The 14,663-nt window shown below is 46.6% G+C and overlaps 1 protein-coding gene across 1 annotated transcript in view; it reads right to left on the bottom strand.

The window, feature by feature from the left end:
* ex (FERM domain containing expanded) overlaps positions 1-14,663 on the bottom strand; it is a 96,033-nt gene that overhangs the window by 26,657 nt on the left and 54,713 nt on the right. The window contains exon 7 of the mRNA XM_080283396.1: positions 14,262-14,342. Coding sequence (XP_080139522.1) covers positions 14,262-14,342 — 81 coding nt within the window. The remainder of the gene's footprint in view (positions 1-14,261; positions 14,343-14,663) is intronic.

The raw sequence follows: 14,663 nt of genomic DNA, 5'->3' as shown, positions 1-14,663 counted from the left end.
TGTCCACAACCACTATGACTGCTGGCCATTCTCCTTTGCTGATCCTTTGTGTTTCATCTATGTACACTGGGAGCAGGCCTCTTCCTGCATACTCTCAAAAAACAATCTTATTCTGTTGTCTGTAAACTTACACACACACACACACACACACACACACACACACACACACACACACACACACACACACACACACACACACACACACACACTTATTACAGTCACTTGCGCGTCAAAATCATCATATTTCCAAATTTGCCTGAGGAGAGGATGATAAATATAAGTTTCCAATTCGTCTCACTACGGCTACTCAAGGTGTCCTGCCTGACTCACTCACCCAACAGCAACTTTGAAACATCCGTGCCGATTCTTCAGTTCTTTCTCTAATTAATACCACCTCATGACATTCCGCATCTATCTCAGTGAAGTTGGGTTTCTTAGACAACTGACAGCCCTCTTTATATCGGATCTAAACATCTTCCTTATACTCTCTGACCCGCCGAAGGACAGTGCTATCGTGTTCGTGAGCCTGTTTATTTATTTATTTATTTTATTTGTTTTTTATGTACAAATTAAAGGATTCATTCCATTCCGTGAACTGTTAAATGTCTTTGGTATTTACCTTTATGAGGAAGAAAAATTCTGTCCCTCCCACTGTTTTTCCCTACTAAAATCTTAAATTCTTAATACGACGGGACTATCGATTGTCAGGGCAGAAGTGGTACAGTGATGTGTTAGATGTTTTAGCGGCCGCAGTTTTCTAGCTATACTGAACACATTGCGTGGTCATTATTTCGATTATACTTTGTACTCGCAATTTTTTTTCTTCTTCATGTAGCGCCAGAAAAACTTCGTGTAATGTGTACCGTGCCAGGCTGACTCTGTTGATATCCGCACCTGACAGACACACGCCGTCAATGCCAATAACTGCCTGTATCTCTGGATCTGTGTCTCTGTTCGCAGCACTGAAGAGCCAACATCAACAGGCGCAACATCAGCAATTGTAATGAGGGGCGGAACATCAGCAGGCGGAACAGCAAGTGGAACATCAATACGTGGATTACTGACCATTGAAACTGCGGCAGAGGAGCAAAAGGTTGGACAAAGCATGGCACATCGGTAGGTGAAGCATCAGTGGATCGTGTGTGTGTGTGTGTGTGTGTGTGTGTGTGTGTGTGTGTGTGTGTGTGTGTGTGTGTGTGTGTGTGTGTGTGTGTGTGTGTGTGTGTGTGTGTGTGTGTGTGTGTGTGTGTGTGTGTGTGTGTGTGTGTGTGTGTGTGTGTGTGTGTGTGTGTGTGTGTGTGTGTGTGTGTGTGTGTGTGTGTGTGTGTGTGTGTGTGTGTGTGTGTGTGTGTGTGTGTGTGTGTGTGTGTGTGTGTGTGTGTGTGTGTGTGTGTGTGTGTGTGTGTGTGTGTGTGTGTGTGTGTGTGTGTGTGTGTGTGTGTGTGTGTGTGTGTGTGTGTGTGTGTGTGTGTGTGTGTGTGTGTGTGTGTGTGTGTGTGTGTGTGTGTGTGTGTGTGTGTGTGTGTGTGTGTGTGTGTGTGTGTGTGTGTGTGTGTGTGTGTGTGTGTGTGTGTGTGTGTGTGTGTGTGTGTGTGTGTGTGTGTGTGTGTGTGTGTGTGTGTGTGTGTGTGTGTGTGTGTGTGTGTGTGTGTGTGTGTGTGTGTGTGTGTGTGTGTGTGTGTGTGTGTGTGTGTGTGTGTGTGTGTGTGTGTGTGTGTGTGTGTGTGTGTGTGTGTGTGTGTGTGTGTGTGTGTGTGTGTGTGTGTGTGTGTGTGTGTGTGTGTGTGTGTGTGTGTGTGTGTGTGCCGGTGCCGGTGGTGGCACGCCGAGGAATGTGCCGTCATGGCCATTCACTTCCATTCATTTCCCTTGGTCATCGTTCACGCCCGCTCTTTGAATATGGAAATGTGCGTGCCATTGTGAGTCACCCGAAACTTGTGCAGGCAGCCAAGACGTGCTCACTATTAATATTTTTACCTGTACCCTCACCTGTGATTACCTGCCTCACCTTGCCTCACTTGCCTTGCCTTCCTCACTTGCTTAACCCTGCCTCACCTGTCTCTCCCGCCTTCCTGTACCTCACCTTTCTTACCCTGCCTTACTTGCCTCACCTCTGATTACCTGCCTTACTTGCCTCACCTCTGATTACCTGCCTCACCCTGCCTCTCCTCCCCACCCCTCCCCCACCACTGTTCTCCTACGTTTAGCATACTAATTCATTTTTGCCTTTCACTCATTTTCTGTTCGTCATCGTTTGGTTTGTAGGCATATTTTTACTCTTGCATTCGCTGTCTGTTTTTATTATTTATTTTCTTATCTATCTGCACGAGGAGGAAGCAGTCCGCTGCGATATAAAAAGGGGAGAGAGAGAGAGAGAGAGAGAGAGCATCTACGTACACTACTCACGCCCAGTAACAAGGTCATATCATATCAGACAACAGGTTAGGGTAGGGTAGGGTACAGTAAGGCAGGGCAGGGCAGGGCAGGGCAGGGCAGGGTAGGGTAGGGTAGGGTAGGGTAGGCAGGGTAAGGTAAGGTAGGGTAGGGTAGGGTAGGGTAGGGTAAGGTAGGGTAGGGTAAGGTAGGGTAGGGTAAGGTAGGGTAGGGTAGGGTAGGGTAAGGTAGGGTAGGGTAAGGTAGGGTAGGGTAGGGTAGGGTAGGGTAGGGTAGGGTAGGGTAGGGTAGGGCAGAACACGGTAGGGTAGGGCAGAACACGGTAGGGTAGGGTAGAGAAGGATGGAAATGACAGGGGAAGGTTAGTGCAGGATGGAGCAGGGTAGAATAACAGTATGGCAAAGTAGAGTACGGTAGGGTAGAGAGGAGAAGGATGGAAATGACAGGGGAAGGTCAGTGCAGGATGGGGCATGGATGAGTAGGATAGATTAGGAAAAGGTAGAGTAACGGCATGAGGTAAAGCAAGGTAGGATAGAACAGGGTGAGGCAGGGTAGGACAGGACAGGGTGAGGCAGGGTAGGACTGGACAGGGTGAGGCACGGTAGGATAGGACAGGGTGAGGCAGGGTGGGACAAGGTAAGACAGGGGGAGGCAAGGTCAGGAGGGTACCAGGGGAGGTGGGAAGCGAATGTGAAATGAGGCTACTAATATTTCAGGTTCTGGTTCCTTTAGATTTTGTGATTACGAAAGATTGTCATCATTCTTAGAGGTATGTCAGAATTGTGCAAAGGTTTTCAAAATGTTAGGTTTAATGCCACATAATAGAAAACTGAGAAAAACTGCTTAATGTGGCTCATAATGTCCAATCTAGTGGCTCATTGAGTGACCCTTCCCCAAACACAATCCTTCCCTACCCAAATACCCGCTGCCTTGTTATGTACAGTAAGAATGTAAAGTACCGATTCCCATATGTTCGATGGCACCGGATATCTGCCTTGTTTCTCCATGTAGTTCGGTATGTCTAGTAATTATGAGTGACAGTAAAAATTTCAAGCGTATCATTAGTAAAGCAACTGACGGTGTGTATATATATATATATATATATATATATATATATATATATATATATATATATATATATATATATATATATATATATATATATATATATATATATATATATATACTTGTATATTGCTGAATGTATACTTTTTGTGTTATGAAAACTTGACGGAATGCTTCAAATTTTATACTAGTATTAGAAATCCGTAGTTTCCTTTGCAAGAGTTTTGTAGTTTTCTAATGTATTTATTGGCCAAAGGGAGGAAAGGGAACGATCTCCTCCTTTCCCCGCCTTTCTTATCACCCTTGGGTACGCCCCTGGACAGTATAGGGCAGGGCAGGGTGTGATAAGGTAGGGCAAGGCAAGGTGAGGTCGGGTAGGGCAAGACACTGCATGGCAGAGACAGAGGGGGCCTTGGTCTGCACGAGGAAATGCCTCTGAAGGGCAGAGTAAGTTTAAACCAGCCTAGTCGAGTTACAAGTACCACCATCACCACCAACTGCACCACACCACCACAACCACTACCACTCTCCTCAAATACTATTCACCACTACCACAAAAGTTTACCACCACCACTATCACCATCACACCAGGCATCACCAACATCCCAATACTGTTCACCACTATCAAATCAAATGTTCACCCACACCACCCCTCTAACACAGTGTTCACCATCACAATGCTTACCACCACCACGACCACTACGACCATCATCACAATCTCCACCACGACCTCCACCACAGTCTTCGCCACCACCACCATCATAACAGTACCGCATTGTCTTTATACGCAATCGAGGTGCAGGTGACTAACGCCCCTATGACTATGAACCACTAGGACTATTTTTGCCTGCCTGATTTAAACGCTTTAGAAAAACAACATGCATATGACAACAGGAGAGTTCGACAGGTAAGAAGCGGTATGGGGTGAGACAGACATAAAAGCAGACTCTGAAAGGTGGAAAACAGGTGGAATATGAACAGGTGGAGGAAAAATGGAATGAGGAGAGCGATGAAGTGGAAGCTTGAGCCAGACATGTAGAGGAAGTGGATGCGAGTTACCAGAACGTGTGGATGTATGTGTAATGCAGTGGATGGCAAGCTGATGTCTGTCGCTGAACTTTAAACTGAACTTAAATTGCGCGTTAGGAGTTCTCTGGGACAACTTATTCGTAACTTAGAAATACTTCGGGAGTGAACCATCCCAGCCCATGCCTTGCGTACGGGAAGAGATAAGGGAGGCTCTTGGAGTGTAGGATCAGCGGTGTATCTAGAAACGTACTCTGTGGGCGTGGCAGTGTTTGTATATAAAAAACAGAGTGTATACGTCGGCAAGAGAGCCTCATCTGGGTTCGAATATGCAAGAACACATGAAAAAAACTACTACATTCACTTTTACCATCTACCTCGGCCGGGAACTGATCTCTTGTCCAGTGAGACGCGAGGCAAGTACCCTTACCACCGTACCACTGGAGCTCCAGGGTGGAAATAGAAGCCGAAGGTACATTGCTTAGAGATGTAGGAATGTAGTGGTCAGAAGCAGAAGACTAACCGCGAAATCGTAGTAGCAAGGGAGAAACAGTAAGGCAGTAAAAATTCAAGGTAACAAGAGTAGAGTCTAGTTCGTTCACCTTAACTTGGAGGAGATTTTCGTCCTTTTGCCGCCTATTTCCCGTAACTCAATGACAAAATAAGACAATATTAAGGCCCTACAACCTTTCCATATCTTTTCTTCGTGACTAGTGCCATAATCTTGAGTTATTCTCATCTTACAGCTCAGCACTCAAGATGGAGGGATGGGCAATTTTAGGCCAGGTTAAAGTAGACAGAGTATAGCAGGAGCAGGGTCGAGTAATGCAGAATTTGGCTGGTGGAAGGTGAAGTAACAGGACTGAGATGGTACAGATTTAGTAACACCTACTCCTCTGCGATTTGGTCTACGCAGCACAGTTTAATAATCCTCTTGTATGCTGGTGATGTAAAACTGTGTCGATATTAAACAGATACACACAGCATACAGGAGAAAGTACGGTGCTGGGATGGAAAATAAATCGCTAAGGAGAAGGCACTACGAAGCCTCCTATGGCGGCAAGAATGCGGCCGAGTGCAGTGGCAGGAGTTGTGGAGTCAGTTGGAGTACAGTGGAATAAGATGGAGTCGTGTGGAGTAGGGTGAAGTAAATTGGAGTAAGGTAGAGTGAAGGGTGGAGTAAGATGCAGCAGAGTGGAGCAGGGTGGAGTAAGATGGAGTAAGGTGGAGTAGAGTGGAGTAGGGTGAAGTAAGATAGAGTGGAGTATGGTGGAGTAAGATGGAGTAAGGTGGAACAGAGTGGAGTAAGATGGAGTAGAGTGGAGTAGGGTGGAGTAAGATGGAGTAAGGTGGAGTAGAGTGGAGTAGGGTGGAGTAAGATGGAGTAGAGTGGAGTAGGGTGGAGTAAGATGGCGTAAGGTGGAGCAGAGTCGTGTAGGGTGGAATAAGATGGAGTAAGGTGGAGTAGGGTGGAGTAAGATGGAGTAAGGTGGAGCAGAGTGGAGTAGGGTGAAGTAAGATAGAGTGGAGTAGGGTGGAGTAAGATGGAGTAAGGTGGAGCAGAGTGGAGTAGGGTGGAGTAAGATGGAGTAGAGTGGAGTAGGGTGGAGTAAGATGGAGTAAGGTGGAGTAGAGTGGAGTAGGGTGGAGGGCGGGCAGCACCTGAGCATCTGCAGGGCACGAGAGAGAGAGGGAGGGAGGGAGAGAGGGAGGAAGAGCAGGAGAGAGGAAGGGAGAGAGGGAGGGGGGAGGGAGGCCAGGGAACAGGTACACAGCTCCGGGTAGCCCGCAGTAGTCCTAGCAAAGCATATCATGGCTTAGTCTAGCATAGCAGACGAGCATATTGGCCCAGCGTTGAGTAGCATACCATAGCACAGCACGCAGGACCCTAGCACACTACTCACACATCATACCACTACATTCCTCTGGTCTACAAATTTCTCCATCTATCAACTTATTTTAATTCACATTCCTCACCGCCTCTCCTCGTGCCTAACTTTCCTTTATGCCTTTTGCTTGTTTCATCATTCCACACCAGAAAATATCAGTGCACATTCCATACCTACAAATGTTTCCAGTTCACATTCCTCAACTTTCCTCTTCACGTCAAACTCTCCTGTGCTTGTTTCATCATTCCACACTACAGCACATCACTGCATTCCTCTTACGTACAAATATCTCCATCTGCTTTTTTATGCGCCAGTTCACATTCCTCACCACCTCACCTCATGTCTAACTTTCCTTTACGTCTCTGTGTTTGTTTCATCTTTCAGGTTCCTCGTCGACAGAAGGTAAGGCTGGATGGAACCGCAGATTTTAACTCGAACGTAATCTGGATTTAGACCACGCAAGGGCTCTTCATCCAGTTAGGCTAAACGTACATATATAATGCCAGATTTCACAGTAACTATATAAACCACCTCATTAAAACTTCTAAGGGTATATTATTATGAGAGGGATGGCCAAAATTAAGACATTTATAAAGGCAATACGAGGAGAGGACATAAAACGATGGAACAACAGAGGGGTCGCCAAACGTTAGAGTCAAATTGGTCTGGCGATCCAATCCTAACCTTAAATTTGAAAAGCAGTCTTCACTAATAGGAACTTAATTCTACGGAGACACTGAGTTGCACTTCATTCACATCAGTAAGTAGATTCAGTAGAATGAGCAATGGCGGGGAGCAGAAGGAAAGTGGAGAGGGAAGGGTGAGGGTGAAGCGGTGGAGGGGGAGTGAGGGATGGTGCGGGAGGGAGTGGAAGGGGAGGTGGCAAGGGGCGGAGTGTAGTGTGTGTGTGTGTGTGTGTGTGTGTGTGTGTGTGTGTGTGTGTGTGTGTGTGTGTGTGTGTGTGTGTGTATTTTAACGTAAACATAGGTTCAACGGGCTGACTATATACCTATACACATGCGCGGCGGAGGGGTATTCATAGTGATGATGAGTGAAGGGATCACTGCACCTTGTGTTTGTATGTGTGTGTGTGTGTGTGTGTGTGTGTGTGTGTGTGTGTGTGTGTGTGTGTGTGTGTGTGTGTGTGTGTGTGTGTGTGTGTGTGTGTGTGTGTGTGTGTGTGTGTGTGTGTGTGTGTGTGTGTGTGTGTGTGTGTGTGTGTGTGTGTGTGTGTGTGTGTGTGTGTGCCGGGTAACTCAGCAGAGATTCATTGGTCCATAGCTGTTGGCCGGTCCAGACTACCTGCCTCCCTGCTGCCTCACCCTACCTCCTGCCTCACTCTACCTGCCTCCCTGCCTTTTCCCATTCTACCTCCTTGCCTCATTCTACCTCCCTGCTTCACTCTACCTGCCTCCCTCCCTATCTCTCTCTACCTGCCTGGCTGACTCTACCTGACTCCCTGACTCCACCTGCCTCACTGCATGCCTCAAATACCCTTGCCTCTCTCCCTGCCCGCCTCTCTTGCCTGCCGTCCTTCTGCCTGCCTCCTCTACCTACCTTCACCCTGCTTGCCTGCCTGCCTACCTACCTTCACCTTACTTGCCTCCTCCTCCTACCCCTCTTCCTCCCTTCTCACCCTCCCGTTCCTACCTCCCCACCTGCCTCACTCTACTTACCTACTTGTCTGCCTTCCTGCCTACCTCAATCTACCTCTCAGCCTTACTTTCTGCATGCCCCACTTTACCTGCCTCCTCGCCTGCCTCACTGCATCAGTCTTTCTGTCTACCTCACCCTACTTGCCTTCCTGCCTGCCTCACTCTACCTGCCTGATTCACCCAACTTGCCTATGTCTTCCTCACTCTACCTACTCCCTATCTCCCTCCCTTTATCTGCCTCTCTGCATGCCTCCACTTCCCCAAACTCCCTCTCCTACCTACCTCCTTTCTACGTGCCTGCTGTACCTGTCTGCCTCCCTGCCTACCTTCACCTTACCTGCTTCCCTTGCTTACCTCCTCCTCCTTTCCTCCTCCCTCCGCTCTATCTGCCTCCTTCCCCGTCTCACTCCACTATACTGTACAGTCCATCCACATCGGCTTCTTCCATCCTCATTCCACACATTCCACTCTCCACACTTCTGACTCTTCACTCATGCACACCTCTCACTCCACCTCTCCACACCTCTCATTATCCACCCATGTACACCTCTCACACATGCTGTCCACTTTCTTTTCATCACCCTCTGTCTATTCCACAATTTTCTAGTCCTTTCACCACCACCACCACCACTCTTTCTCACCTTCCTTCACCACCCTCACCAGCATCATCTAAACGTACCTCTCCTTCCTGTACCTCCACCATCATCTACCACTCAGAAGAACTGCTCTCTCTCTCTCTCTCTCTCTTTCTCTCATACTACTTAATATTGCCACCATACCTCACCACCACATACTGCCTGCCTCCTTTCATCACCATCATTCACCACACTCACCACTGCCTCTGTGACACCACTAAAACTACCGCCACCCAACATCCACACCAGTATCATCATCCATATCACACCATCACCACCACCATTCCCACCAACCCACACCACCACCACACCACCACCAACACCACCCGCACCACCATCCACACCCAACCTATGCCTCCACCACCACCGCCTGCATCACCATCCACCCGCAACCTACATCCTCACCACCACGTACACACACCCACACCACCACGTACACACACCCACACCACCACCCACACCACCACGTACACACACCCACACCATCAACCACACCCACACCACTACACCACCCACACCCACAGACTCCCATTTCTACCCACAAGTACACAGCCAAGTAGCCAGAAAAGCGACGGAATGCTCGTTTTTGTCTTTAATTACACATAGAACGATAGCACGTAAAATACAGCCCCTTTCTCGACGACAAGGCCCCATCCACACCCACACCACAAAGAACCAAAATCCCCCTACAACTCAGTGGGATTTTCGGCTTTATGGGGTGGGCGAGAGGGGCTATAGGATCCTCACAGCCTAAGACACATCGGGGAAGAAGAAATGAATTGGATATCGATTATAAATTGTCTTCATTACATTTATGGCCCACTAAAACTGTCGCGAGGCTATTGTTCAATTTTAATGACCTCTCTCTCGCTCTATCCCCTTCCTCCTCCTCCTCCTCTCTCTCTCGTGATTCCTCTCTCTCTCTCTCTCTCTCTCTCTCTCTCTCCATCTATTTCCGTAATATTTCCTTTCTGTTTGTTATTGTTTATTTTCTGCTCAACCCAACTCCCTGCCAACCTCATTCTGTCTGCCTCACTCTACCTCCCTTCCTACCTGCCTCACTCTACCTGCTCCCTGCCTGCCTCACTCTGCCTACCTCCTTGTCTACCTCTCTTTGCCTACCTTACTCTGTCCCCCTGCCTGCTACATTCTGCCTACCCCTCCCTTCCTCATTCTTCCTATTCCCCTGTCTGCTTCACTCTATCTCTAATAACACTCAAATCGTCTAGTATGAGCGAGGCTGGGTAAGAGGTTGGACTAGTTTTAACGCTGCCGTCAAGCTTATGAAGTGTGATGATATAAGGGGCGAGTGGCATAGTGTGAGCATACTTATACCAGAGGAAAATATGAAGTAGTGGTATTAGTTTCTTTCTTTCTTTCTTTCTCTCTCTCTCTCTCTCTCACACACACACACACACACACACACACACACACACACCTGAACCACCCCACTTTTAGCCATACACGCTCCTCACCACACCCAGCCCGTCACCACACTTACCACACGGCGTCATACCACATCACATCCCCAGGTCATCACTTCCATACGTCATAACATTTCATCACTACTGGCACCTTACAATTATTATTTTCATTTCTCATTACTCTGCATTATTTCATCATTACAGCATTCCACCTTCTCAGATCACCACTACTCTACTTCACCACAACCACCACAGTTATCATCACTACATCATAACACTGAAGTAGCCGACACTAACCTAACACGTCATCACTACATCACTACCACAGCGACTCATGGACGAAATCATCACTACATTATCACCACTACATCACCACGACAAATCATCACAGCACATCACGTCACACATCACCTATTACATCCAGTCATCATTACACCGCCACTATCACATCACATTATCACCACACAACGTCACAACTGCAGATAATTTTAGTAGTACCTCGTCACCACACCACCATCACCAACACGCAACATCACCCCACATTTTCCTATCACATCATCACAACCCATCATCACCACACCACCTCACCACAGCACCGTTGCACATTTCCAGACCACTGCACCACCATACCACCACCACACCACAACACATTGCACATAACATACCGCTACGCCACATCATCACATCATCACCACAAGAAATCATCCCATCCTATCATCACACCACATCACCGCTACTGCAATTTCACCACATCATCATCATCCTCCCCAGGCCACATGAGCACAAGGCCTCAGCAGCAGAGCACATCACATGAGCACATTACATCATCACATCATGAGCAGGGCCCCGGCAGGCCACCCCCACTGGGTTGTCGGTCAGTTGTAAATATTGACAGAGGAAGACCTTGGGGCCGCGGACGGGCTAGGGCAGGGACGGGAAGGGACGGGCGGAGGAAAGAAGGGGCGAGAGGAAGGAGAGAGAGAGAAGGAAAAGAGGAAGGAGGAGGAGAGGAGGAAGGACAAAGGCAGGGAGAAGGAAAGAAGAGTCGAGAGGGAGAAGAAGAGGAGAGGCGGGGAGAAGAGGAAGGAAGAGAAAGAGCTAGAGGAAGAAAGAGAGAGGAAGAAAGAGAGAGGAAGACAGGATGAATAACATACAAGGAAAGAACGAAGGGGAAGGGCAGACGGAGGAAATAAGGGGACAAGCGGAAGAAGGAGAGGGAAGGAAAGAAAGAGGGAGAAGGGAAAGAGGAGAGAGGAGAGAGCGAACAAAAGAAAGCTAGGAGGAGTGAGAGGAGAGGGAGATACGAGCAGGGAACAGGTGGTGAAAGAGAATGTAGGGATGGGTGTAGAGGCATATGTGGCAGGGCGAGAGGGAAGAGAAAAGGTAATGAAAAAAAGAAGACAGAAAATAATAACAAAAGGCAAACGAGGGAAGAGTGAAATGAGTGATAAAGAAGGAAGGGAATAAAAACAATATGCAAAATAGTGATAAAAGGAAATAGAACAGGAAGAGAAAAATGGGTGAAGGAAAGGGAAACCGTAGGGAGAGGCAAGCTGTCCACGAAAAGGGGGCAAAACAGTAAGAAAAAGGCGTGAAAAGGGTCAGAAAAAGGATGAAATCTGGTGGACACAGAAGGGTGAGTGTGAGGGTAGGGAAAGGAAAGGAGTGAGTGATAAGTAAAACAAAATGAGAGCAAACAACCCAAAATAAAGAGGCATAAATATAAGAGAAAAACGTGAAATGAGAAAAAGGGAGCACAATTAAAGAGAGAAATCTGAAAAAGTAAAAAATAGACAAAACGAAGGAGGAAAACATCTGGTGCTGTCCACGAAAGGGAAAATAGTATAAGGAAGAAAATGAAAACAAAACTGGGCATACTGAAAGGACCAAATTTTCCTCACCAATAAAGAGGACAAAACAATAAAGGAAAACAAATGGTGGAAGCAGAATCACGAACTGAGAAACGAACGAAATCTGGCTTTGTCAAGGAAAGGAAGAAAAGGATGAAAAAAGGGAGGGGGGGGTAAAAAATAAAGTTGCAAACAGAAAATGGAGCCGAAAAAGGACGAAGACAGGGGTAAAAGAATGAGAAAACAGAACTGGTCGAGAGAGAGAGAGAGAGAGAGAGAGAGAGAGAGCGCTGGACAGACAAGAGAGAAGGATGAAATCTCCCAAGTAAGACATGGGGCAGAAAAATAAATAAAAAAAAGGGAGGGACAGCAAAATTAAACAGAAATTTTGACGACATTTGAGGCTGTCCAAAGGAGGAGGCAAAAGAATAAGAAAACGGGTCAGGTCAACAAATACAAACTGGTGGGGAAAAGAAAGAGTAAAAAATATGATTAGGAAGAGGATCAAAATCTCTTTCTATCTATCTATCTACCTATCTATTGCCAAACGCCTTAATCTCCCTGAGCGAAAAGGGTGAGAGAAGGGCGAACGAGGGAGGATAAGAAGGAAGGATAAAGGGAGGGTAAATGATATGGAAGAAGAGGCGAAGGGAGAGGAGAGAAGTAAATGATATAAAGGTAAATATAATGATGAGCTAAATTAAATGATAACTGGGTGATGAAGAGAGAAGAGAATAACATGAAGCAGAAGAGAAGGAACGATGCGAGTGATAAGGAAAAGCCAAAAGATAAAAAAAAAAAAAAAAAAAAAGATGAAAACAATGCGAACAGAATGAAAAAAATTGAGAAAAGGATGGAAAAGTGAAAAAAAAAAAATATATATTAGAAAAAGCGTGGCAAGTATAAAAAAAATAAAGTGCAAACCGAAAAATGGTCAGAGAAAAAAGAAGGAAATCCGGCGGTCTGAAAAGGGCAGCGAAGGACAAGAGGGAGGGATAAAGGGTGGACAGATGACACGGAGATAAGAATTTAAAAGTGCTGTGGGCGACTCCCTTCTCCCTCCCTCCATCACAGGACATTTTTTTTTTCTCCTCCCTCCCCTCCCTCCCTCCCTTCTCTATCTTTCCTCCCCTCCCCCCCTCTTCTATCTCTCCCTCCTCCCTTCCTCCCTCCTCCTTTATCTCTCCTCTCCTTCTCGCTTATTTTTTCTTTGTCTCTCGTCTCTCCCTTCTCTGATTTGTCCCTCCATCTCTCATCCTTCTCTCCGTTTTTTTTCTCTCCATGTTTCGTCCCTTTCTCCTCCTCATTTTCTCTCCTCTCGTCCCTCCCTCCTCTGATTATTCTCTCCATTTCTCATCCCTCCCTCGTCCCTCTTGCCCGCGATTTTTTCTCTCCATCCATCCTCCCTCCCTCCTCTCATTTTCTCCTCCATTTCTCGTCCCTCCCTCATCTGATTTTTCTCTCCATGTTTTTTCCCTCCCTCTCTCCTTTGATTTCTTCTCTCCTTCCTCCATCTCTACCTCCTCCACTTTTCTCCCTCCTTTGCCTTTTCTCTCCATCTTTCATTCCTCCTTCCTCCATTATCTTTATCTTTCGTCTTTCTCTCCCTCCTCTGATTTTTCTCTCTCATTTTTCTCCCCATCTCTCCTCCCATCCCCGTCCATTTTTCTCCCTACCTCTCGTCTCTCCATTCACCATTTTTTCTCTCCATCTCTCACGTCTCCTGCTGTTCCCTCCTGGTGGCTACTGCCTTCTCTCTCCTCTCATTATTTCTCCCTCTTATGATGATGGTGATGATGATGATGATGATGATGATGATGGTTGTGGTGGTGGAAATGATGAAAAATGTGGCGGTGAGAAGAGTAGTGAAATTGAACGATTGTAAGGTCGGGTATTTGATAGACAGAGGTCTTTAATGCTAGCGATAGTGATGATGATGATAGTAGTAGTAGTAGTAGTAGTAGTAGTAGTAGTAGTAGTAGTAGCAGTAGTAGTAGCAGTAGTAGTAGTAGTAGTAGTAGTAGTAGCAGTAGTAGTAGCAGTAGCAGTAGCAGTAGTAGTAGTACCGTAATAATAAATAATAATAATAATAATAATAATAAACAATAACAGTACTAACAGTAGTAGCGCAAAGGAGTAGTAGTAGTTGTTGTTGTTGTTAAGTTACTGCATTACCGTAACATAAAGCCGATTTACCACTAATTACAAACAGGAATTGTGAGTGGCTATGACCCTAGAGTTTAATAATGCTTACAGGTACAGGAAGGTGTGACGCAGGTGTTGGCGCTCTCTCTCTCTCTCTCTCTCTCTCTCGTGTACTCACCTCAAAAGACAGCTTCCCTATGGTGGACCACTGGAAGGACGATATAAGTTTTCTGGAGGTCTGCATCGGCCCGGGCTCCTCCTGCAACATACATCATCATCATCATCATCATCATCATCATCATCATCATCCAATCCCCCTTCCCTTCATCAGGTGCATAGGGGTCCGGGGCTAGGTTACTCAGTCCAGAAATTTAAGGCAAGGGTGGCCAGCCTCCCACTTCCCTGAGTAGCATTATGTGAGCAATAAACCCCGACCCCTATTAAACCTTGTTTGTCTCATCCGACTGGAGCACCTTCACCCACTAGACCACCTGGCGTCACCTGCTTATATGGTTACCACCCAGTGTAGTAAGTAAATGGTTTCCTAGGATATAGGAAACTATCTGGCTTGTCACACAGT

The sequence above is a fragment of the Coenobita brevimanus genome, chromosome 97 (genome assembly GCF_032717465.1).
Source record: "Coenobita brevimanus isolate Jiangsu-jjx chromosome 97, ASM3271746v2, whole genome shotgun sequence".
Classification (NCBI taxonomy): domain Eukaryota; kingdom Metazoa; phylum Arthropoda; class Malacostraca; order Decapoda; family Coenobitidae; genus Coenobita; species Coenobita brevimanus.
The sequence above is the reverse complement of the archived record's forward strand: the minus strand, read 5'-3'. Positions and strand labels throughout refer to the sequence as shown.